The sequence below is a fragment of the Malus sylvestris genome, chromosome 10, assembly GCF_916048215.2.
Source record: "Malus sylvestris chromosome 10, drMalSylv7.2, whole genome shotgun sequence".
NCBI classification, from domain to species: domain Eukaryota; kingdom Viridiplantae; phylum Streptophyta; class Magnoliopsida; order Rosales; family Rosaceae; genus Malus; species Malus sylvestris.
In genome coordinates this window covers 33266096-33293260 of record NC_062269.1, presented here as the reverse complement: position 1 = coordinate 33293260, position 27165 = coordinate 33266096, and the positions used below count along the sequence as shown (strand labels likewise).

General features: G+C 40.3%; 2 protein-coding genes across 2 annotated transcripts in view; both read right to left on the bottom strand.

Annotated features, from left to right (window-relative positions):
* Positions 1 to 387: 387 nt before the first annotated feature.
* Positions 388 to 27165, bottom strand: part of LOC126586785 (MDIS1-interacting receptor like kinase 2-like) — a 29592-nt gene continuing 2814 nt past the window's right edge. Inside the window, exons 2-3 of the mRNA XM_050251737.1 lie at positions 1009 to 1767; positions 388 to 915 (exon numbers count right to left, since the gene is read on the bottom strand). Coding sequence (XP_050107694.1) covers positions 551 to 915; positions 1009 to 1767 — 1124 coding nt within the window. The 3' untranslated portion in view covers positions 388 to 550. The remainder of the gene's footprint in view (positions 916 to 1008; positions 1768 to 27165) is intronic.
* Positions 7519 to 10602, bottom strand: LOC126586791 (inosine-5'-monophosphate dehydrogenase 2-like). Its single transcript, XM_050251744.1, has 4 exons — positions 10455 to 10602; positions 9847 to 10026; positions 8397 to 8654; positions 7519 to 7935 (listed from the first exon to the last, which is right to left on the bottom strand). The coding sequence occupies exons 2-4, from the start codon at positions 9901 to 9903 to the stop codon at positions 7864 to 7866; spliced, it is 387 nt and encodes a 128-aa protein (XP_050107701.1). The 5' UTR covers positions 9904 to 10026; positions 10455 to 10602; the 3' UTR covers positions 7519 to 7863.

Sequence of the window (27165 nt, the reverse complement as noted above, 5' to 3'; positions counted from 1 at the left end):
AAATCTGTTGATGTCAAAATTCATTGCAAGTATTTTAGTAATTAATTATTTTTCCTTGTCTAGGCTGTTTTCTTGGCAATGAGAGTACTGCTGGGAAATTTTTGGTGTTCCAGTGAACAATTTTTGTCATATTTTATTAATGTAAATGAAACAATATTCCTTAATATTTTTGTTATATAAATAGCCCCAACGTTTCATAATCTTTTGTATATCTCCATCTAATCTTTTTTGCATGTAGATAGAAAAAATCTATGATCTTCTGTATGTAGACTGTATAATCATTTGTATCTAAAAATCTTCATAACATTTTCAATATAAATAGAATTAAATGACATAATTTTTATTATATCTTTTAACATAATCTTTCATACAATTTTTAGTCCTACAGCAATGCGCGTGCACCAATTTCTAGTAAATACTAAATAGGATATTTTGGTCTAACCATTTAAGTGGTAATACATGTGGGACTTGCTGTTGAGCGAGTACAGCTAGCACTCCTCTCTTATTCTCAATTTAACTACAAATATAACAGAGTACATATATGATATATTTAAACAAGACGATCTGAATTTCGTGCCAACTCAAACAATATGATGTCTGGTCCTCCAGTGGAAGCTGCAGTTTTTAATGATAACGACTGAGAAACCATGTGCATTGTTGGCCTCGATTGCGGTCGCGAATCCCTGCATGCGATTGCTACCCTTGCAATGGCTGTCAGTTCATCTTCAACTTCAGGTGTAGGAGGTGGAAGCCGTTGGTCCAATACATCCTTCAGCAATTTATTTTCACACGCGGATGGAGACGAAAAGGACGAGATTAAATCACCTAATCTTTTTCCCATGATCACTTCCAGTGCCAGCACTCCGAAGCTATAAACGTCACATTTCTCAGTTACCTTCCTTGTGTAGGCCAACTCTGTATAAAAATTAAGGGAGAGCAAGCCATTAGTATATGTTTAAATTTAGATTATCAAATTCAACATTATATATTTTAACCGTTTTACTTTACCTGGTGCTACATATCCGTATGTGCCAGCAAGGGAGCTCCAATTTGATGAGTCTGGATTCAAAAGCTTAGCAGTGCCGAAGTCTGAAACACAAGGCTCGTAGTCGTAATCCAGCAAAATGTTGCTGCTTGATAAGTCTCGGTGTACAATTGGCGGCACGCAATCATGATGCAGGTAAGACAGTGCATGAGCTACGCCTTTTACAATTCTCACCCTCCTACTCCAATCCAATTCTTCTGCTTCGTCTTCTTTGCTCAAGATTGAAGCCAGACTACCCTTTTCTAGGTATTCATAGACCAGAAAGGAGTGCTGTGAATTCGAACAAAAACCACAAAGTTTCACAATGTTTCGATGTCGTATATTGATTAGTGCACTTATTTCATTGTGGAACTCCTTCTGCGATGTCTCCTCGCCGTCAAGTTTTTGATGGAGTTTCTTCACTGCAGCTATGTTGCCTGATGGTAGCTTTGCCTTGTAAACACTTCCAGATCCTCCCTTCCCAATGCAAAATATGGAGTCAAAACCATTGGTTGCTCTTATGATCTCCGAATACAATTTTTTTCCATCAAAAAGAGAGATTGAAAAAATTTGATCACTGGTATCACTCTTTTCTGTTTCTGGCTCTTTCTTTTTTCTTGTTTTGATGAAGACAATTGCAAGGAAAGCAAGTAAAACTGCTCCCAAGATAGGGAAAACGATTGCAAACACGAGTTCTCTATTGTTTTTTCCTTTTGAGACGTGCTTATTGCAGGATTGTAGTCCTCCAACATTTCCACACAATCCTTCATTCCCTTCAAAGCTGTGAGCATCTTGAAATGCTTTGTTGTTGGGGATGGGACCCTGCAAGTGATTGTAGGATACAGCTACGTACAACAAGCTACGCATTCCATCAAATGTTGCAGGAATGAGACCGGAAAGATTATTGTGGGAAAGATTTAGCTGCTCCAAGCTCTTCATATTGCTAATTTCTGATGGTATCTTGCCGTCAAGTGAGTTATGACTTAAATCCAACTGTGACAGGTGAAATAACTTGCCCAACTGAAATGGAATTTCTTGACTGAAATTGTTGTTGCTCAAATCCAAGTAGTTTAAATGGAACAATTCGCCAAAAATGCTTGGAATTGGGCCATTCAACTTGTTGGTGGACACGTCAAGATGTTCGAGTATAGTGAATGCTCCAAATTCTGAGGGTATAGAACCCAAAAGTTGATTGCCATTCAACTTTAGTTTCACCATAGAAGTCAATCTCCCCAAATCCTTGGGAACCACCCCAACCAGATGATTCGAAGAAAAATCGAGTTCTTGAAGGTTTGTTGCATTGGCAATCTCAGATGGTATGCTACCAGTAAGGTTGTTCCCCGCAAATATTAGAGTTGTTAAGTTTGGACACTGTCCCCAGATGTCTGAGACTTCACCATACATGTTGTTGTCGCTTAGGTCTACAAACTGAAGATTCGGATAGACACCAAAGTCTTCAGATATATTGCTTGTAAATTGGTTCCCTTCAAGACGGACTCTGACTAAGCTCTTGCAACCTTTCAAGCTTTTCGGGATTGGACCTGAAAATTCGTTGTTTTCTGCACAAAACCTTTGTAGCAATCCACCTCTACATATATCTCGAGGCAAATAACCAGAAAATCGGTTAGTAGCCAAGTCAAGTATGGTCAACTTCATTAGATTCTCCATCTCTTGGGGGATTGATCCAGATAATTGGTTACCGCGGAGGTATAGGTTTTCTAGGCTGCTCAAGTTGCCAAACGAAGAGGGAACGGTTCCGTTGAGCTGATTGTTGGTGAGCTCTAGAGACACAACAAATTTCAAGCTTCCAATCTCTTCTGGAATAGTGCCGGAAAGTTTATTATCGTAGAGAGAGAGATAAACAAGGTTTGTCAAATTGCCCAAAGAAGTTGGGATAGAACCAGAAAGGGTATTGTTGTACAACATCATCGTGGTTAGATTTTTCAAGTTTCCGAAACTCAGAGGGATTGGGCCTGATAAATAGTTGTCAAAAAGGTAAACTTCAACCAACTTCGAAAGGTTTCCTATTTCGGGAGGAATAGAACCAGAAAGTTGGTTTCCGAAGAGAATCAAAGAAGTCAATTGGCTCAAATTACCCACAGAAGCTGGAATTGAACCCTCTAAATCGTTCAAGTTTAGAGCTAGCTCATAGACAAATTTAAGTTGGCCTATTTCTTGAGGAATTGTGCCATTGAACTTATTTGCATTGAGGTGAAGGACCTGAAGATTTGCTAGAAGACCGATTTCGGGTGGGATTTTTCCAGACATTTGATTGTAAGATACATCAAAATAGATGAGTTTGGTGAGGGAACCGATCTGAGGTGGGATTTGATCAAAAAGTTCATTGAGGCTTAGATCAACATATGCGAGATTAGGCAAGGATATGAATGGAAATTCAAGTAGAGTACCTTGTATACCAGAATTGGTGAGGTTTAATCTGTTGACGCTTCCAGCTGAGTTGCATGAAACACCAATCCAAGTATTGCATGGGGCTTCATTTGCATTAATCCATGAGGTCAGGTTGTTTTGGGTTTGGTTTTGAAAGCTAGCTTTCCATTTGAGAAGTGCTTCTGCTTCAGTGGAATTGGCAGAAGCAAAAGCACTTTTTTGTGACGAAGCTAGCTGAAAATACAAGATAAGGCAGGCTAGAAAGCATAGTTTGTCACAATAAGTGAAAACTCTAGTCATGGTTTTTGTGCACGCCTTTTTTTTAAGCCATTCAGGGCTTTACTTATAGTGAGATGCATTACTAAATTGAATATCCTCTATTTGTTTTTCTTATCTTTGACTTTTCATCCAAATGGTTTATTAAAAATTACAAGACTATGATGTCTTTAAATTTTAAGTTTTTGTTATTTGTTATTTTTTATTTTTTTGAGAAAAAACTATAGGCTTTCATTTCAAAGAGGAAAACATCACAAAAACTTGAAGAAAATGGGAGAAACCTTGAACTTCTACTGAATTTTTGAGGTTTTTTATTTTATTTAAAATTATGTCAAATTTTAAGATAAAAGCTACCACCACTCAAATTAAAATGTAATTAGAAAGAAAGGGCCTTAGTCAGTAGTCAAGGAGGACAACAATCTAGAAACCATATGATACAAGTGAAAATAAGAAAAAAGTTTCCAAAACAAAAATGGTCAACACATGAATGTGGGATTTCCATTTCAAAATCCGGATCCTCACCAGATCCTTTTTATGAAGATCCTGAGAATTCGTGAATCATATACGTTCATCGTACATTGTGTGATCATAAATTATTTTAAATATTTTTATATACAAATAGTACTTGACAAAAACTGATCGCACAATGTACGATGAACAAACACGATTTACGAATCTCCATAATGCTTACCAAAAGAATTCGGAGAGGATCATGTTGGTCCATTTCACGTTTCTTTCTTAATTCTAATATGTATGTTGAAGTCTTTGTTTGGGAAGACTTCGAATTTTCTTGCACTTTCTGTTGAAGTCTTTGTCTGGGAAGACTTCGAATTTTCTTACACTTTGTGTTGAAGTCTGTTGAAGTCTTTGGCTGGGAAGACTTCGAATTTTCTTGCACTTTCTGTTGAAGTCTGTTGAAGTCTTTGGCTGGGAAGACTTCGAATTTTCTTGCACTTTCTGTTGAAGTCTTTGTCTGGGAAGACTTCGAAGTTTTGCTGTTTGAAGGTTTTTATGCCCACCCCTAGTCGCGCCATGAACCGGGTCAAGGGAGGAAATCCAATTCCCTTCTTCTCTCCCCCCCCCCCCCCCCCCCATTTCTTTCTTAATTCTAATATGTATGTTGAAGTCTTTGTCTGGAAAGACTTTGAATTTTCTTGCACTTTCTGTTGAAGTCTTTTTCTGGGAAGACTTCGAATTTTCTTACACTTTGTGTTGAACTTCGAATTTTCTTACACTTTCTGTTGAAGTCTTTGTCTGGGAAAACTTCGAATTTTCTTACATTTCTGTTGAAGTTTCTGTTGAAGTCTTTGTTTGGGAAGACTTCAAATTTTCACAGCTAATAATCTGGAATTTCTAGAAAAGAAAATTCAAAATTGGCCGGAAAATTGGTCGGAAAATGCCAAGAAAACTAGGTCGTAAACCTCATCGACCTGAAGCTTCTCTCTTTCTATTCCTCCTCAGATGCAACTAGGTACTTGAATACAAGGGGGTTGGGTTTGCGGGAGTTGAGGGAATGTGGAGAGAATTGTTTAGCGGGAGAAAGCGAGAAAGAGCGTTTTTTAAATTAGTTTTAATTTTGTTCAAACCATTTTTTTTTAATTTATTAATTGTTGTGACATATGTTCTTATCAATATGTGATTGTGTAAATCCTAAGTAGAGATAAAGTAGGAATCCTTTGGGATCTAGAAGATCTTTCCTAATATACTTTGTATTACTTGGAGAGCAAGTTTCTCTCCTCCTAATTACTATAAATAAAGGCATAAAGACTGGGGAATTAACACACAATTCCTCAAGTCTATTCTCCAATCTCTCTTCTTCTCTTTGCCGCATATCTCTGTAAAATATAGGCCACAACACGTTATCAGCACGCTCTTCACGCTGTGCTTAGAAGAATTTAAAGAGAATTTATTCGTCTACAATCAGAGGAGTATTACGTTTCAATTATTTTTAATTGATTAAATCTTGATTTTATTGAATTCATATATTGTTATTGATTCAATTTATTTTTCTTCTTATGTTGAACGTGATACAAGCTTGAAGATGAAAGCCGAAATTGAAGAAATAATTTTTCTGCATCAAACCAGTTCATTCATATCATCACGCAATCAGGTTCTTCCAAAACAACGGTTTTTAACTCGATATTTTTGAAGCCCTGATCGCATGAACATTCACCATGATGCATGACCCAACTTTACGTTTAACGTATTTTAGATTCTACATAAATTGTGTATGCCTCATAACCAAAATTGCTACAATTATGTGAATTTGATATTTTTCATGAATTGAATCTTACATATGTACATGCATTGAAACTATTATTTGCATATGCATCAAAGTAAATATGTGATTCATTGAATTATATATGCATCTAATTGAATTGAAAAAAAAAAGATTTCAAATTGGGAACCTAGGGTTCTTCAAACCCCCGACATCACCCAAGCCTGCAGCTTGAGGATTGATGTTGTGCCGTACCGAGAACCATGGAGCGAGAAGCTCCAAACCTGTGCCATCACCCGAGCCCTACAGGGCTCTCTCTCGGCCCGTTTTTCTTTTTTGCGCCCTGGGCTCACCTGCAGTGACCCAAAAACTTTTTTAAGTCCCTCTGTCTTGGCCCATATGTCTCTCGGCCTGCGAAGAAAAAAAAACACAACAATTTTTTTTGTTGTTTCTGGGCTCACCTGCAGCGGCCCACATACAAAGAAACATTTTTTTTCTTTTTGGGCTTGCCTGAAGTAGCCTGTGTGAATTTTTATTTTTTTTATTTTGGGTCTGCCAGCAGCAGCCCAACCCTCTCCCCATAGGCATGTAGCCTACACCCGAGACCCATAGCCCAATTTTTGGGGCCTAGGACTCACTGACTAACATTTTTCAGCCACCTCGTGGGCTTAATTTTTCTGTTGGGCCCCGCATTTTATTTGCCTAATTTTTTTTAGGCCCAATGGGTTTTTATATTTTTTCACCCACATTTTAATTTGGCCCGAAGTCCAAATAAATTAATTCAATTATAATTATAAACCTGAAGTTATATCTTTGTATATCCTTGTTGTATATTTGCTTGCATATATATATATATATATGTGTGTGTGTTTGTCTGCAGATATTATGAACTTAAAATTCATACTTCCGAACCCCAAGTTTCGGAAAAGTGCCATATGAACCTGAAGTTTCTTAATGCGCAACACTCATGTTGAGACCCGAAGTTCTCCATGCTTAAATCCGTTTAAACCAAACCATGTCTTAGAACCTGAATGTTCTAAATTTGTTGTTTATGGAAATTTTGTTTCCTAAAACACCAATCACATTCTTGTTTCCTCCATTCAGCGTATTGTCGAACCGTAACAAGTTCGATTTCACTGATTTGGAAGTTTCGAATAGTAAACTACTTTATGTGGATACAAGACGTGAATAAGCATCCGCCATGATCCTTATTCAAAGAATTATGACTGAACGATTTTGACTGAACGATTGAGATAAATCCAATGACTATAAAAAATTAATATTACAAATTAAAACAATATATATATATATATATATATATATATATATATTTTAGTTCGGTTTGGTCTTATCGAACTAATCTAAATTTCATGCCAAATCTCTTACCGAAGTTTTCGGTTTCGGTTCAGCTTCGGGTACAAAATTTTCGGTATTGTCCATTCGGTTCAGTTCGGCTTCGGTAGGTTTGGTTTTTTTGGTATTTTATTCCACCCCTAGTTTGTAACATCTAATATTTAGCGGCTGTCTCTGCTTCTCTCTCCCTTTTCTGTTTGCTCATGTGCCTAAAAACTTATATTTAAAAAAAAAAAAAAAAAAAAAAAAAACAACTATGTTGTAAACAATTGAAACCGCATTATTTAATAATGATTCCTAATGAAAACTAGTAACAAACATAACTAGATAAATTCTAAATGGTCATATGTCACGTTTTAAATGCAGAGTCAAACCAATGCAGGCAGATTGGGAGCTCTCATGGCAACCAACAAAATTACCAGAGAACCGTTTGAGACCAAAACTTTCGCTGCTTAGAAAGACCCAGTAGCAGTTTGACAGGCTCGCCCTTGTTATTCATGCTAAATTGGCGATATCAGATGCAACATGGAACACGGAAGAGTTCACCAATTCCCCAAGACAGCAGTCACCGGCAGGAATGAGAAAAGCTGAAAAGATATAACCATCAAAACGATTTCTTCTCGTAAGAAACCAGACCATGAACTCCACCTTCTACTTGTGCTGCTCCTGTTCTTACCTGCATAGTAAAATACATTGTCAACTGATTGAGAAACCATATTAGTTCTTGATACGACCATCATTACATCTCAGATTCCTTGAGCAACAACAAGGTAATCGTGGAGTGCGCTTTTCCTGAGGTAATATATGGGGATGGAAAACTATCTAAGAAGTAAGCGGGGTCAGTGAAAACCCCGAGAGGTTACAGGTTTCTTTTCTGTAAGTAAGTGTCTGAAAATGAGTGACACAGAATGGCAACACTCTAGATTAATAGATTTCTTCCCCACTCCTTTCGGTAGTTTAACCTAAGATTGTTGAGCAAGAATACAACATGGTATGGAACAGACTATGAAAGAGTAAGTGAGTTATCGAAAGAAACATTGGCTACAATATCAATTCTCATTTAAAGCATAAAACTAAAATGACATCCTTAATAACAATGTTAGGAGTATCACAACGTCTGCAAAATGGTCTACTTACCTCTAGCCTTAAAACGCTTGATTTTAAGAGGTCATGAGCGGACTGCAATGAAGAAGCACCAAGATCTTGGAAACCTTGTTTCACAGCTTGCATTGTGTATGGTATGAACTTCAAAACAGAACCTTTGTCTGCAACCGCCCCAACTACCCCCTGTGCAATTTTCAGCTTAGCTGTATCGCCCAAGTACCTCTGATCACTTCCTTTTGTCATTGCTTCAAGAGATCCCATGCCTCGATATTTTTTGACTCGGCGACCATTCTAATAGAAAACATGAAATCACTTATATCAAACTGTTTCCTTAATAGAGGTTAAGCACACAGAAATCTAATTAACAATGACAAAGAAATAACAAACAGCATGTTGCTTATAAAAGACAAGTATACTGAAAATCTAGTGCAATTTATATAGACAACTTTTACTTTTAGTTCAGAAATAAAGCAAGATACATCATTTGGGTCGTAGGTTAGATAGCAAACACCCTCTGTTCAAATTGTTTAATAAGCTAAAAAAGGTCGTACCCAGTGCACAAGGCTCCCGCTTTACGCAGGGTCTGGGAGAGGTGAATGTCGGCTAGCCTTACCCCCATTTATGGAGAGGCTGCTCCCAAGTCTCGAACCCGAGACCTACCGCTCATGGGCGAAGGCACTTGCCATCGCACCAAGTGCGACCTCTTACACTAAAAATAAAAAAGGGAACTTTAACGAAAAACTCCCAGTACTGTTCACTTTAACGAAAAACCACACTTTTACACTAAAAAGTCAATCCTGGTACTATTCACTTTACCCTTTATTTTGTCCTTATCGTTAAAACTCAAAATTTTCAAGCCATTTTCATTAGTTTTCCTGTAAAAAAAGGGAAAGACAGAAATGAAATACTATGTCCAATATAGTTCCGCATAAGTTTAGCTTTGACATGCATCCATGAAAAACCCAATCACAATTTCAGGGAACTGGACCCTTATTTAGCCTAATCCTAACCCATTTTGCCACTTACCCTCACCACTTGGGTTAACCCCTTACTGTATGTGGGCTTCAAACTTATTAAGTTCAGGCCATCAGAGAGAGAGTCCATGCAAACATACCAATGGCACTCCTAATGATGTAAAAGCATTAAATTTTGATGGCAAATCATAACACATCAATGACTGATCCATCAAACGATATTGATGCAGTCCAAAAAGGATGAGAAATAACTCAGGATGTATAACAAACTTAGAAACACATATCTTCTAGGTAAGTTTCTTTACCAATCACATCTGCAATTCAGTATCCATAATTCTGCCTAATAAACTCCTTAAACCGCTCAAAAAGTTGTCAAAGAACTAGAAAAGACATATGTAGTAGTAAGCACTCATACAAACGAGAAGAAATCTTCAAGTAGATTTAATATCTGATGGTATAAGCAGTATACCTGTTCCAGCAATAAAAACATGAGTAAGTCCCAGACATACCTGATACACAAAAACCCCAGGAGCCTCAGTGCTTCCAGCTAAGAAGCTTCCCATCATGACAGTAGAAGCCCCAAGGACCAAAGCCTAGACAATGTGTCCAGAATTGGAAATTCCACCATCAGCAATCACAGGCACACCACTTTGTGAAGCAATAGACGCAACCTTGTAAACAGCAGTTGCCTGAAACATATCACCAAAACCAAAACAACTTTGGTCATAAAATGGTATAGCATTGAGCAACCTGAGGAACAAAATGTCAAACAAAGTATTCAACATGTTCCAAAATGTAATTATACATTTTGTCACTGCCAGAAGTTAAAGTCGAATCTTTGTTTTCTATGCTCTATGTTCCGAAGAATCTAGTAACTAAATAGTAAAACACCCATCCGAACAACGATTGTTGGGCACAATGTCATAGATTAACAAATCCTTAATCAAATATTTTTCATCCACAAAGAATTCAAGAAATTAAACCGAACACTACAAATATCATAACTTTCAACACCTCCAGATTATACAAATCCTTAAATTAGCCGCCAACAATGAGAACACAAACTAAAGCATCAATCACAAAAGCAACAACTAACAAAAAGAAGGCATCTTTATACCTGCCCGCGACCAACAGCACAAACCTCTTGAGTGGTACAAATTGAGCCAGACCCCATTCCAACCCTCAACCCGTCAACACCAGCCTGAATCAAATTCTGCGCCTGACTCACCGTCACCACATTCCCGCCAACTACATCCAAACTCGAGTACATTTTCTTCACATACTTTATCATCTCAATCTGATAAATGGAGTTCCCCTGAGAGCTATCCAACACCACTGCTGTTTGGATTAAAAGTTAACTTTGGGCTCAAGAAAGGAGTTGCCCAAATGGAGGCCCGAAAGGGAAGATAGCCGAAGCCCAGTCGAAACCCAGAAGGCAGAAAGGGCCTCTTCTGACTTGGTGCAGCTCATGAAGACCACTTGCTTACCTACCCAAAGGCCAAGTGGTATAGACTGATCAGCTACACAGCCCATAAAGTACTTTATGATGGCAGTCCATGTAAAAAAGCCGATGAGTCATCACCCTCAAACCGCATTCGGGCAAGGCTGCTGCTACAAGGAGCCAAGCCGAGTTGTCTATATAAGAAGAAGGAGAAACCAGGAATAGGGACACTCAATCAAACAAACAAATGCAAGCACAAACTCTGCCCAAAGCCAGATTTGCCTTCAAAACAAAGCTGTAGTCAGCCTTCATCCCTTTCAGGACAAACCTTCATCCCCCTCGGATAACCCTTTCTTCAACCCTTTGTAATAGCTCTGCTACCTTGTTCAACCTTGCTGTAGTATCGATTCATCTTTTGTAATCTCTCTCTCTCCCTCTAAGCTTTCAGACCTTTGACAAAACTACAAAGATAGGAACCTACAAGACGAGCAACCTTACCCGATAAGGTTTAACCTTGCCCGACCTTATTTGCTTTGTTTTTGTCTTTTCAATATGTTGTATACTTCCAGTTATATGCAAGTTATTTCTAGCAATATGACTATTCAAATGCTTTCTCAGTACTTGAATCCGATTTGAATATATCGTCAATGTTCAAACCAGATCCAAGTCCTAAGCCCTCGGGCATGTAAATCTGATCAGTTAAAAGTCCTTGGCCTCAAGGCATAAAAAAGAACCTTATGTGGACTTAACCCATCCACGACAGTCCTTGATAAACGAGAAGTCCGAAGTTACTTGGGGCGCAAGTAATCAACCTACCCTCTAGTTTTCTTTCTATTATATCATGATTACCATAGAACGCTTGAGCATGGAATGGATTCTAATGGAAAGCCTCAAGGCCTACACCTAAGGCCCCACAAAGGCATCTATTTGGATTCATTCCGTTCAGCGATCTAAATAGTCTAAGTATAAGAATGAACTCTGATGGGAAGCCTCAAGGCCTACACCTAAGGCCCCACAAAGGCACCTATTTGGGTTCATTCTACTTCTTGGACTCGGGTAATCAGAAGTATAATAGTTAGAAAACTCCGGCAATCACGAGAACAAATATGATGTGTTCAAGCATCGGTTTAGTTATTGATGGGAAGCCTTAAGGCCTACACCTAAGGCCCCACAAATGCACCTGTTATAACTAACACGGTTTCTTGGATACATACATATATGCAACTAAAGCGATATCCATTTTACATCTGCCATGCTAAAGATGGCAGTGGCACGCCTGAGCCCCTAAATGTTAACCTTGATTGTGAGCCTCAAGGCCTACACCTAAGGCCACACAAAGGCACCTCTCAAAGTTAACGTTGTCCTTCTCTTTCAGCCTTGCCCGAAGAGCCTTGCCCGAAGAGTCTTGCCCGACGAGACTTGCTCGACAACGCCCGACAGCAAAGCAGAAGCCCGACAGCAGCCCTCAACCGACACCAACCTCCAGGGGAGCTGTGTGCTCGTCGGCCAGGAGACATCCCTGACGGAAATTCCTGACGCGAACATAGTTTTGGCACGCCCAGTGGGACCCCCTCTAGTCAGAAGATATATGTCAAAATGCCAGAAGGTTTACAAACCACGTTACTACAAATGTTGCAAAGGTTGGAGAAAGCTTCCACAGGCTTAAGAAAAGAAACAGACCTGGTTCTTCTCGAGGGAAAGAGACTTAAAACCAGCCCGCCTGAAGAGTTGATGGTAGACAAACCTGCAGTTCCCTTTTCAGAAGTCCCTGTAAATATGATCAATATGACATGGGCTGAGAAGGGAAAAGGGAACCAGGAGAGAAGAGATTGGTTGAAAAACCTACAGGATGGGTGATTAAAACACCCGAATATCCAAAAGCTGCCATAATCAAGGGGATGGTTATGTGCAGTAAGTGCCAATGCGAGTGTGAGCTCGAAATTCTCCCGGCTGGAGTCCTCATTGACCGTGAACTAATCAGGAGAAATGAAGAAGATGTCAGAAGAGAAGCCCGCGAAAAGATTAAGCAGGCAACAAAAAATGAGACTTCTCGAAGCGTTTTTCAACGACTAGGAGGTGATTCCCAACCCAAAGCTTTGTCAGAAGTATTTCGAAACCATGAAGTTTCTGAAGAAGCAGAAGATATGGAGGCCAAAATACAAAAGGGTACAGATCATCCTTAAAATGGCCAGATGGGGAGGGAAATCAAGAGGATTGATGGCATGACCAATCCTGTTAGAAAAGAGCATCCTGCCCACCTCGGGCGAAAATGGTACGTAGTCGGGAAGAACGGATAGCCTACCAAACCAATGGGAGCCTCCATGGTCATGAGGGTTCAAAGGCAGCACAAAGCCTACATGAATGCCCTGAAGACCCCCACAACATCCAAATCCTCCAAAAATCACAAGTTGAAGAAAACAGCATCTGGGGGAAGTAGTCAGCTCCGTTGGAGAAGTAAGAAAGAGGTGGAAAAGGCCAACAGCAAGACAGAAGGCGAGAGGGATCACGTGCCACAGAGCCAACATCCTGGGAAGTATAGGATCTTGAGGAGAGCTCAAGAAGATCTAATCATGGTACCAATCCCTGGATGGAAGCCAAAGCCTATTTGCTTTGGAACTATTTCATCTGAAAAGAGACTTCCTTCTCTGCCATTGGTGGATCCTTTTGGTGAAGTTCCAAAACAAACACTGTATGCAGACTTGAACCAACAGTAACTGGAGGGGGCACCAGAACCATTACTTCCAGCTGATGCGATGGCCTGGTTGGATGAATTTATGGACCAGATTGGAGGCAATAAAGAAGATCCGCCCGAGCCTAGTAATTTCCATATCAACATGACATATGTGTTGTCCGCCACGTTTGGTGCCAGACCTGATCAACCCGCTACTATGGAGGGTGATTACTTGACAAATGAACCAATGATGGCACATGTCAATGTAGAGGTAGTTGAAGAAGAAAGCTCAGGCAAGGCTGAATCTTCAGAAGCATCCAAAGGTGGTCCTCTAAGGATTTACACAGATGAGATGGTGTTTAGCCGCCCGAACAGCTCGTTGGCCAATCATCTGAAACCCATATACGTTACAGCTCACCTAGAGGGTGTGCCCTTCAAAAGAATTCTAATTGATGGAGGAGCAGCTGTTAATGTGTTACCAGCCAAGCAGATGAAGAAAATGGGAAGAGGCACGGAGGATCTTATTCCCACAGACCTCACAGTCTCTAGCTTCTCAGGCGCTATCACTAAGACTCATAGGATATTGCCTCTAGAAGTGGATATGGGATCTAAAAAGATAATGCTGGAATTCTTTGTGGTGGACTGCACTTCCACTTATGGGGCCTTACTCGGAAAAGATTGGATCCACCAAGGCTTGGCCATACCCTCTACTCTTCATCAACAAGTGGCTGTTTATCATGAAGCAGGCATAGAAGGACCAGGCTTTTGGGAGATGGTAGAGGCCGAATCACGGCCATTTCTCCCCACAGCCAATGTTGCGGAAGCAAGTTTCTACAACCCCAATGTAGGAATCTTGAAGTGTTCAGGAGCTGACGAGAACGGCCGCCCTACCAAGGTGACGGCCCAAAAGCTTTTGGAACAAGGAATGCTCCTTACTAAAGATGAGTGGGATAAACCTTGTATCCTCCCAAATCCCCTGCACCATCAATGACTGAACAAAAGAAGAGAGATCAGGTAATGGCAATCAGATCCCTGATTAAAAGACTGTTGGTATATGGGAAGGGAAGAAGGCAAGAAAGGGAGCTCTTGGACAGAGAATGACAGGAATGGCAGGTGGGAACTTCAACCAGCCAGCATGAAAGCAAGGAGGAATCTTGCAGAGAAGAACTGGATAGGGCCATTCAAATGGGCGAGTGCATATATGATCTAGATGGGCCAGACGACTTGCCCGAGAGCCCAGAGCTGGTCAAATTTTTGTGTACAGAACCGGATAAGCCACCACCAGAAGTCCAGGATCCTCTGGAAGTTATTAATTTAGGAACAGAGAAGGATCCGAGACCAATACAGATCAGTGGTTTAATGGGGGTTGATGATCGGGCAAGGATTGTTTCTCTTTTGCAAGAATTCAAAGACTGTTTTGCTTGGCATTATACCGAGATGCCAGGGTTAGATCCAACCTTGGTGGAACATAGAATGCCCATCAAGGAGGGATATAAACCTGTCAAGCAAGCACCACGGAGGATGTCAAAGGAGATAGAAGAAAAGGTCAAAGAAGAGATTGAAAGGCTAGTGAAAGCTGGCTTTATCAGACCAGCCAAATATGTGGAGTGGTTGGCCAACATCGTACCCATTTTAAAAGCTGTAACAAAAGCGGTACGATGTTGTGTGGATTACAGAAATATTAATGGCACTACACCAAAAGATGAGTATCCCATGCCCATGGCCGATTTATCCATAGATGCAGTAGCAAAACATAAAGTCCTATCTTTTATGGATGGGAATGCCGGGTATAATCAGATAAAGATGGCTCCAGAAGATATACATAAAACAGCTTTTAGGTGTCCCGGTCATGTGGGGGCATATGAATATTTGGTCATGCCATTCGGGCTCAAGAACGCTGGTGCAACTTAACAGAGGGCAATGAATGCCATCTTTCATGATCTAATTGGCCAGAGCATGGAGGTATACATCGATGACATAGTGGTAAAGTCCAAGACAGAAGAACAGCATCTGGAAGATCTCAGACAGACATTAGCAAGGATGAGGATCCACAAATTGAAGATGAATCCAAAGAAATGTGCGTTTGGAGTAAGAGCGGGCAACTTCTTGGGATTCCTTGTGCATCAAAGAGGTGTAGAAGTGGATAAGAACAAATCTCGGGCAATAATGGAGTCACCTTCACCTACCAACAAGGTGCAACTCCAGAGGTTACTGGGCAAAATTAACTTTTTGAGGAGATTCATTGCTAATTTAGCAGGCAAGATCCAGCCGCTAACTCCTTTACTAAGGTTGAAAGATAAAGAGAAATTTGAATGGGGACCACCGCACCAACATGCCTTTGACAGCATCAAGGCCTATTTAACTTCTCCACTAGTGTTGGTGCCACCTCAAAGGGGAAAACCCTTAAAGCTGTATATTTCTGCCTCTGAAAAGTCAATCGGGAGCTTGCTAGCCCAAAATAATGAAGGCGGGAAGGAGCAGGCAGTGTACTACCTCAGTAGAATTCTGACCGAGGTAGAAACAAGGTATTCCCCGGTAGAAAGATTATGCTTGGCTTTATATTTCACTGCCAGTAAATTAAGGCATTACATGTTACCTTGTCACGTGCACATCATCGCCAAGACAGATGTGATAAAGCACATGTTGTCAAAGCCAATGCTCACAGGAAGGATTGGGAAATGGATTCTAGCTTTATTGGAATTCAGTTTTCAGTACGTACCCCAAAGGGCAGTTAAAGGTCAAGCAATTGCCGACTTCTTGACCGAGCATCATGAATCTTCAAGTGAGGTGATCAATATCCCGGGAAGCTTAGAGGTTACTAGCATTTGGATCCCGCCGAGAAAAGATATTTCGGGCAAAGAAGACTGGGTCCAGCAAGAGATAAGAAGAGTGGCTGGTCTCTGGATCACTCATTGGAAGTTGTATTTCGATGGATCCCACACTCAGAAGGCTTCAGGAGCAGGAATTGTAATTATAAACCCTCAGGGAGTTTATCATTATTATTCATTTCTCCTGGACTACCAAGGGAATACTAATAATCGGGCAGAGTATGAGGCCTTAATTATTGGTCTGGAAATCTTGATGGATCTGGGGGCAGTAGAGGTAGAGGTCTTTGGGGATTCAGAGTTGGTAATAAACCAGTTAAGTGGGGAGTTCAAGTGCAGACATATTACCATGGCGGGGTATTACTTGGCAGCTACGCAATTATTGAATTTCTGGGATTCTGAGATATCGGTCAATCATGTTCCCAGGGAATCCAATTTAGCTGCCAACGAGATGGCACAACTAGCCTCAGGAGTGCCAATACAGGAAAGGAAATATGGGGTAGATGTCGAGATCCAAAGAAGAAACCTCCCTTCCATCTTAGAAAGGGGATTCAGTCTAGATATAATGGTGCTAGAGGCCGAGATAGAAGATTTGAGGTCACCTATTATTCATCATTTGAAGGATCCTTCCTCACCTACAAGCAAGAAGGATAGACAGCAAGCAACCAAGTATGTCTTATGGGCGAAGAACTTGCTAAGGAAAACTCCAGATGGGTTACTGTTGAAATGCTTGGGCCAAGAAGAATCCATGAGGGTAATGGCCGAAGTACATGAAGGAGTATGTGGAGCACATCAGGCTGGAACGAAGATGAGATGGTTGCTTAGGAGGTATGGTTATTTCTGGCCTGACATGGAAAAAGATTGTAAGTCTTATGCCCGAGGGTGTGAAGAATGTCAGAGGCACGGACCTCTCCAGCATGTGCCCTCAATGCCTTTAAATCCAGTGGTCAAGCCTTGGCCCTTCAGAGGATGGGCAATGGACTTCATCGGGTAAATCTATCCAGCTTCTAGCAAAGGGCATACCTTCATAATTGTAGCAACGGATTACTTTACCAAGTGGGTGGAAGCGTCAGCAGTAAAATCCTTAACTTCAGCCACGGTCAAGAATTTTATCGAGACCAAGATCCTGCACAGATATGGGGTGCCCGAAACTATTGTGACAGATCGTGGACCATCTTTTATTTCAAAAGAAGTTGAGGAGTTTGCAAGTAAGTACAAAATAAAGATGATCCAGTCCAGTCCGTACTACCCGCAATCAAATGGCCAGGCAGAAGCCAGCAACAAGATCCTGGTCAACATTATCAAGAGAATGGTGATTGATAGCCCAGAAAAATGGCATGAAAATCTGGGGAACACTTTGTGGGCATACAGAACTTCTAAGAGAGCAGGAACAGGGACAACTCCTTATGCTTTAACTTTCAGGCAGGATGCAGTGCTCCCCGTGGAAATCAATGTGAGTTCTTTAAGAATTCAAAATCAATTTGGATTGCATAGTGAAGAGTATGTCGAAGCCATGTGTCAAGGAATTGAAGACTTGGATGCCGCCCGAATTGAAGCTTTGAACCAGATTCAAGAAGGAAAGCGAGCCGTTGCCCGAGCTTATAACAAAAAGGTGAAAATGAAATCCTTCAAGGAAGGAGACTTAGTATGGAAGACAATCCTCCCTCTAGGAACTCAGCTCAGGGGCTTTGGAAAATGGAGCCCGACGTGGGAATGTCCTTTCATTATTAGTCGCGTTTTGGATAGAGGGGGATACTACTTGGCAGACCTTGAGGGAAACAGGCATAGACATCCCATTAATGTTAGATTCTTAAAGAAATATTGTCCTACGTTGTGGGATGTCAGAGACTGTTATATCGAAGAAGATGCAAGGTAAGGCAAGCTTTGGAACACAAGGTGCAGTGTATATTTATCAATCATTCAAAAAGATGGAAAGACAAGAGTTGCTGAGATATATATATTTCATTTCGACAAATTGATAAAATTTACAAAAGGTTCTAAGCTAACGCATTACAGTCAATTCTCTTTTTGGATGCAATGGGATCTTCAGCTGATTTTCTGATGTCTTCATGGATGGAACCCGATTAGATGATTGGGTTGTGCGGCCAACATGGGCCTGGTAGAGGATCCTCAGACAGGACCATCGCCGTATGTGATGGTCAAGCCCGATTTATCACCGCAACAAGCGGGACGACGAGCCTGCAAGAGGAAACCATCTGACCAAGGGTGTTGGAGATAGTGAGGTGTTCGACCAAGGGTGTTGGAGACAGCAGTCTTTTGAGGAAAGCCCTTTTTCTCACGAAAATGGAGTTTGAGGAAACCCCACTCAAAGCCGAAAGAACCCATTGCTCAGTTTCTGAACGCTCGAAGATGATGGAAAGACTGAAGAAAATTTGATGGCTTGACAGAAGAGATTTCGAGCCAGAATTTATAGAGCCCCATGGGATAGTTCAAAGGTCGTGAGAAGACCAAGGGGCACGGGGTTGCCTTCATCCTGTCTAGAAAACACGAAGTTCCAAAAGATTGAGATGCACTCATGCGGATATTCAATCAATGATGGCGCCTGGGATTCCAACCTTAGCATTGATTGAATGGGGCACTGTTTGGATTAAAAGTTAACTTTGGGCTCAAGAAAGAAGTTGGCCCAAAAGAAGGCCCGAAAGGGAAGATAGCCGAAGCCCAGTCGAAACCCAGAAGGCAGAAATGGCCTCTTCTGACTTGGTGCAGCTCATGAAGACCATTTGCTTACCTACCCAAAGGCCAAGTGGTATAGACTGATCAGCTACACAGCCCATAAAGTACTTTATGATGGCAGTCCATGTAAAAAAGCCGATGAGTCATCACCCTCAAACCGCATTCGAGCAAGGCTGCTGCTACGAGAAGCCAAGCCAAGTTGTCTATATAAGAAGAAGGAGAAACCAGGAATAGGGACACTCAATCAAACAAACAAATGCAAGCACAAACTCTGCCCAAAGCCAGATTTGCCTTCAAAACAAAGTTGTAGTCAGCCTTCATCCCTTTCGGGACAAACCTTCATCCCCCTCGGATAACCCTCTCTTCAACCCTTTGTAATAGCTCTGCTACCTTGTTCAACCTTACTGTAGTATCGATTCATCTTTTGTAATCTTTCTCTCTCCCTCTAAGCTTTCAGACCTTTGACAAAACTACAAAGATAGGAACCTACAAGACGAGCAACCTTACCCGATAAGGTTTAACCTTGCCCGAACTTCTTTGCTTTGTTTTTGTCTTTTCAATATGTTGTATACTTCCAGTTATATGCAAGTTATTTCTAGCAATATGACTATTAAAAGGCTTTCTTAGTACTTGAATCCGATTTGAATATATCGTCAGTGTTCAAACCAGATCCAAGTCCTAAACCCTCGGGCATGTAAATCTGATCAGTTAAAAGTCATTGGCCTCAAGGCATAAAAAAGAACCTTATGTGGACTTAACCCATCCACGACAGTCCTTGATAAACGAGAAGTCCGAAGTTACTTGGGGCGCAAGTAATCAACCTACCCTCTAGTTTTCTTTCTATTATATCATGATTACCATAGAACGCTTGAGCATGGAATGGATTCTAATGGAAAGCCTCAAGGCCTACACCTAAGGCCCCACAAAGGCATCTATTTGGATTCATTCCGTTCAGCGATCTAAATAGTCTAAGTATAAGAATGAACTCTGATGGGAAGCCTCAAGGCCTACACCTAAGGCCCCACAAAGGCACCTATTTGGGTTCATTCTACTTCTTGGACTCGGGTAATCAGAAGTATAATAGTTAGAAAACTCTGACAATCACGAGAACAAATATGATGTGTTCAAGCATCGATTTAGTTATTGATGGGAAGCCTCAAGGCCTACACCTAAGGCCCTACAAATGCACCTGTTATAACTAACACGGTTTCTTGGATACATACATATATGCAACTAAAGCGATATCCATTTTACATCTGCCATGCTAAAGATGGCAGTGGCACGCCTGAGCACCTAAATGTTAACCTTGATTGTGAACCTCAAGGCCTACACCTAAGGCCCCACAAAGGCACATCTCAAAGTTAACGATGTCCTTCTCTTTCAGCCTTGCCCGAAGAGCCTTGCCCGAAGAGTCTTGCCCGACGAGACTTGCCCGACAACGCCCGACAGCGAATTAGAAGCCCGACAGCAGCCATCAACCGACGCCAACCTCCAGGGGAGTTGTGTGCTCGTCGGCCAGGAGACATCCCCGACGGAAATTCCTGACGCGAACAACTGCATCCACCCCTGCCTTCACCAACTCCTCCAATCTCTCCTTATCCGACTCCCTTGTGCCGATCACCGCCCCGACCCGCCACGTCCCGTCCGGACCCACCGTCCCAACCCCCAACTTGGGGTACCCCTTGATCCTCTCCACCTCCTCCTTCGCCACCACATCCACAACCTCATTGTCCCTCACAGTCGCCACCACATCTCGCTTTTTCTCCTCCATGTACTCCCCAATCGCCCCCAAATCGTAACTCCACGGCACCGTGAAGTCCGTACAATTCACCATGTAATATTAAATCTTCACCTCCTTGTCCCCCAATTTCACCCAATCCTTGCCCGCCACGTACCCCAAAAGCTTCGAATTGGGGTTGCCACTCTCAGTAACCAGGACATAGGGATTCGAAGCGTCAAAAACGTCATCAGATTGGATTCGATCGCTTGGGGATTTGAAGACGGGGCTTGAAAGAAGAGGGACCTGGCGGGACTTACGGACCGGACCATGTGAGCTTGCTCGGACGACGTCAAGTTGGAGTGGATGATGCCTATGCCGCCGAGTGCGGCCATCGAAATGGCCATGTGGGACTCGGTGACTGTGTCCATCGGGGACGAGACGCAGGGAATCGAGAGAGGGACGCGGCGGCTGAGGTTGGAGGCTAGATGGACGGAGTCGGTGGGAAAATCGATGTAGTGAGGGAGGTAGATGTCGTCATCATACGTGTAGGAATAACCCTGGTTGAAGAGCCGGTCGGAGGAGAACCCGTCTTCGAAGATTGAGGCCGACATTCTGGTGGCTGTAGTGGGCGTTGAGGGTGGCGGCGCCGCCTAGAGAGGGAGAAATGGTTGGGAGGGAGGCGGAGGGTTCAGGGTTTTTGCGTGAGTTGTTTTGCTTGCTTCGGAGTATGGGAAGGAAGCGAAGTGGTGGACTTCTGCCAGTGAGTGAGGCGGGTAAGGTGGAGGGAAACGTCCAAATTTATTGGTTGGGTGCGGGCGGGTGCATAAGACCTAGCTCTATTGCTCTTTCTTTCACACTCTTTTATGCTCTTTTGTTTTCTAGTTTTTATCAGTTTTTGTTGAGTTCTTAACTAAATTTAGTATGATAATTATAAGACACAAACAAGTTCTCTAAAGATATTCAATGAGTACAAAGCCCGGTGGTGATCATCAATCTAAATATGCTGCTAACCTGACTTTATCTTAATTACTTGTTTCGGTTTCACCATGTCAAATATTATTAGTTGAAGTTTTTCTTTTTATTAAGTGGGGGCATAGATATGGATAATAATCCATAGGGAGTCATATCCTAGTAGATCAACCACATTAGAACATTATCATAATACTAAAAGATGTTTCCAGATCTTAGGATAATAATCCATGTTAATTAATAAGTGGATTGCAGCTGTTTGGCACTAACAAAAGCACATTTGTCATGATCAGTTGAGTCATTGGCTTTGAACCTAACAAAGTTTGCATAAAATACCAAAAAAAAAAAAAAAACAATTTATAACATGAGAAATTATTGAAGTTTGTATTCATGATTGAACAAGAAGTTATCTCTACATTGTACTTACAAAATTCCTGTTCAAATTAGGGTTAAATACATTGAAATTTTGTACTTTTCTTGTCGAAAAGTTGAAAAGAAAAAGAAAAAGAAAGAAAAAAGGATTTGCATTGTCATTGTGATTGAGTCTATTTTGATATCAATAATAAACAAATCGACATCGATCATAACCTGTAAAGATGTGACTAAGATAATGGATCAGTTTTTTATATAAACTAAAATGCAATACGGAAAAGTATTGGGACTAAACAAGAAATGAGTGTGAGTGAAATTATTGAAATATATACTCTCTTACTTGGATGAACAGTAACTAGCATGACAGTTCCTCCATAAGAACAGGTGCCACCAGCAACCTTAGTCCTTCGCCAGTGACCATTGAAGGCATAAGAAGCATGGGCAAACAATGTGTCGGGCATGAAGCATGACCCATTGGGTTGGATGGAAGCGCAATCCGCTCCCGACCCACATTCATAATTCATAGCTTCTTGGATGATGGGGTCGGGCACAAATGGCTTAGCTACGCACCACAAGGCCGCCGTCGGGCCTCGTCTTGGACTCGGCAGTGTAGTGGGCGGAAGGGAACACAATGGGAGGTAGGAACACCGGCGGGCTTGGTTGAAACCCAATAAGGGATGGAACCGAAGAAGGCGGGCTAGGCTCGAAATAAGGTGGGCTTGGGATGTAGATAGTGGGACTAGGTATAAAGCCCGGTGGGCTTGGAACACTTTCGGGCGGGCTTGGGACACTTTCGGGCGGGTTGGGAGTGGGGATGGATTGTGGTATGCCGGGTACCAAGCCCGTTGGGCTTGGGATGGTTTCGATGGATTAGGGGTGGAGATAGATTGTGGTGAACCTGGGACAATTCTTGTTGGGCTTGGAGGTGGACTTTGGATAGGAAGGGCTGGGGGAACGTAAACGAAAGGTGATGAGGGACTTGGTGGTGACAACACAATAGGTGTTGGGGCAAGGCCGGTCCAAACATTTTGTATACCCTGGGCAAAAATGAAAAAGGGCCCATAAACCCACAATACGCACAAGAACATTTATGTTTTCATGTGATTTTTTTCTCCTTTTCGATTAGGTATTTGAAGGTTTTTAAAAATTTTGAATAAGTATTTTTCTTTGTCGGACAATAAGTTCGTCATACATAAAAAAAAGTTCCACCATAATACTTGGTCAATTGGTCATAAAGAAAAGAACATTGTCATATCTAAAAGGTTTTTTATTCAAAATGGTCCATGAGATTTGCATCATTCATAATTTTTGTCCTTGAGATTTAAAATCAATAGAATTAGTCCCTGAGATTGTCCACCATCCATGATTTTGGTCATTCCGTTAAAAACTCCGTTAAGTGTCCCGGAGCTCTTGGCCGGAAGTTTGAGCAATTTTCAAAGCTTCGTAACTCAATCGGTTCTTAACCAAATTCGACCCATAATATATCAAAATGAAGATAGGAAAGTGTAGAATAAGATTATACCTATTTGGAAGCCCAATGATTGCCGGAGATGGCCGAAACATAGTCTGAAATGTGACTGGTCCGCGGGAAAACTGGAAAACTCGCCGGAAATTGGGTAAACTTTAAACATTCATAACTTCTTTAATACTCAATGAAATCAAGTGATTCAAAAACGAAAATCATACTTGTTGACAAGACGAAGATAATGATACCTTTTTGAAAGGCTAACTCGCCTTGGTTTGGGAGAAAAACGGCTCAAAAGTGGCTAACCATTTTCGAGTTAGTTACTTTCGAGCCGTTTTCCGGCCAAACCATGATTATTTAGCAGTCATGAAAGATACCATTCTCTTTGTCTCTTCAAGATGTATGATTTTCGTTTTTGAATCACTCAATTTCGTTGAGTATTGAAGAAGTTATGAACGTTTAAAGTTTACCCAATTTCCGACGAGTTTTCCAATTTTCCCGCGGACCAGTCACCTTTCAGGCTATTTTCCGGCCATCTACGGAAATTATTGGGCTTCAAAATAGGTATAATCTTATTCTACACTTTCTTATCTTCATTTTGATATATTATGGGTCGAATTTGGTTAAGAAACGATTGAGGTACGAAGCTTTCAAAATTGCCCAAACTTCCGGCCAAGAGTTCCGGGACACTTAACGGAGTTTTTAACGGAATGACCAAAATCATGGATGGTGGTCAATCTCAGAGACTACTTCTATTGATTTTAAATCTCAGAGACCAAAATTATGGATGATGCAAATCTCAGGGACTATTTTGAATAAAAAGCCTATCTAAAAAGTACTAGTCTTTCTGTTAATTCGTGTGATCGTCTTTTCCCACCTCTAAAAGAAGGTATAAATAAATTATATTCTTCATCCTTAATATTATTTCCAAAGATTATTTTATGTGTGAGTAACTTTTTCTTTCTCTTCCTTCACACAAAAAGAAAAAGCAAACCAGCAATCCAAGTAGGCAAAACACATAGCAACGAAACATAAACAAGCCACATAATAGATGCGTATCTGCATCGTTCTCTTCTTTTTTTGCTTCTTATTTTTCTTCTACATCTTCGTCTTCTTCCTCTACCTCTGTTGGTTGTGGTGTTCAAGTTCTAAATCACTTAGGAGTAATCCATCTCGAGAAATCCTAAACTCAATCGAGCAATACTTGATGTCTAAAGTGTCTTAGCATGAGACTTCGACAATGCAATTTTATGAGCAAAAGTCTTGTAGATTTGGTAGAGAAAGTTCCAATTTTTGCAGTTGCCTAAAAGTGATCTTATTTTCTGAATAATCTCTATACTGTGAAATATATTGCAGAAATATATCAATTATTTATATGATCAAATATATCAAATCAAATGTATAATTACTATCAGACTTATGAAATTTAAATTAGGAAAAAAGAATAAGAATATCTGGCATGTGAACCAAAGAGAGGCGCGATGTCGTTGCCCTAAAACTGTAGATGCCTCCCTACGTGTAGGTTATGACGGTGCCTACAACTCCAATATACAACCCAAAGCCTCACAGGATATCCGATCCGATATGCACGCCAATAGTAGACGGGATTGCCAATTAGTAATTGCCCAAGAATTATGAAGTAGGAATGTAAATAGACTAACAGAGATGTGAGAATTGAGGGAGACAGAAAAGTTTTAAGCGTATATATTTTATGTCTAAGGTTTCTTATTTAAAGAACTTCTCATACCCTTTTAGAAAAGGATTATGACTCTTCATATAAAACACAACTCTTAAATATTAAAATAAACAAAATAAAATAATAATAAGTTTTGAATCTTTAAAAATAAAATATTATTAAAATAATTAAAATAACCAACATATACTTGCCAAATTGAATTAGTAAAGACATACATACATTATTTTGTTGAAGGTTAAAGTTGAATTGGAATGAATATCAAAAACCTAGGCCGTTAGTTAACCTTCTTGATAAATAAACTAAATTTTAGTAGTTAATCAAAGGTAAAAGAAATTAACAATCAAACAAAAATTAGTAAAAAATTGGAAAGAAAAAGGCGTAGGGACTAGCTCGAACATGGGACCTCGTTATTACTGGCAACAAAGGAACCAACGTCTCCAGTTAACCTTCTTGATCAACCAACCAAATTCTAGTTATCATAATCAGATAAAAGAAATTAACAATCTAACAAAAATTAGTAAAAAAATTGAAAATAAAAAGATGCTGATAATAGTTCGACCACGGGACCTCATTATTACTAGAAAATAACACCACTAGCACCTCTAGTTAACATTCTTGATTAATTAACCAAACTCTTTAATTTATATGCTTATAGAATCATATATGAATACAATACTATAATAATTTTTGTGCCCCATTTTTGGGGCCCTAGACGGTCACCCAGCTGGTACTGGGTCAAGACCGGCCCTACCAATTTGGTTTTCAAAATAGGAATGTCAATTAGGCTACTGATCAGTCTTTAAATTTATGTAATGGAACTAAATTAGTTGTTATTCCATTATTCACTAAGATTATTGATCACACCTCTTCTGCTAAATCATTAAAACTTACATGTATTCTAACTTAAATTATGTCTTTCTCACAAACATACTTGATCAGAATTCCGGTTGTACATTTTACACTGCACAAACTTTTTTCTTTTAAAAGCATGAACTATTTGTTGTGATAGGAGGGAAGGTAGGTACAAAGTGATCAAATTGCTGAGAAAAGTTCCTCTCCAACTGATAGAAAACCAAATTCCTTTCCACCAATAAAACGCGAAGTAACCATACTTTACCATACCTTATCATTATTTTTTATATAATATAAATCGGTTGATGTCAAAATTCTTTGCAAGTATTTTAGTAATTAATTTTTTTTCCTTGCCTAGGCTGTTTTTTTTTTTTTGCAACGAGAGTATTGCTGGGAAATTTTTGGTGTTCCAATGAACAACTTTTGTCATATTTTATTAATGTAAATGAAACAATATTTCTTAATATTTTTGTTATGTAAATAGTCCCAACGTTTCATAATCTTTTGTATATCTCCATCTATTCGTTTTTTGCATGTAGATAGAAAAAATCTATGATCTTCTGTATGTAGACTGTATAATCTTTTGTATGTAAAAATCTTCATAACGTTTTCAATATAAATAGTATTAAATGACATAGTTTTTATTATATCTTTCAACATAATTTTTCATACAATTTTTAATCATGCAGCAATGCGCGTGCATCAATTTCTAGTAAATACTAAATAGGATATTTTGGTCTAACCATTTAAGTGATACTACATTTGGGACTTGCTGTTGAGCGAGTCCAGCTAGCACTCCTCTCTTATTCTCAATTTAACTACAAATATTACAGAGTACATATATGATACATTTAAACAAGACGATCTGAATTTCGTGCCAACTCAAACAATATCAAACGCAATTTAAATCTTAATGAGTTGTTCAAGTGTGATGTCTGGTCCTCCAGTGGAAGCTGCAGTTTGGAATGATAACGACTGAGAAACCATGTGCATTGTTGGCCTCGATTGCGGTCGCGAATCCCTGCATGTGATTGTTACCCTTGCAATGGTTATCAGTTCATCTTCAACTTCAAGTGTAGGAGGTGGAAGCCGTTGGTCCAATACGTCCTTCAGCAATTTGTTT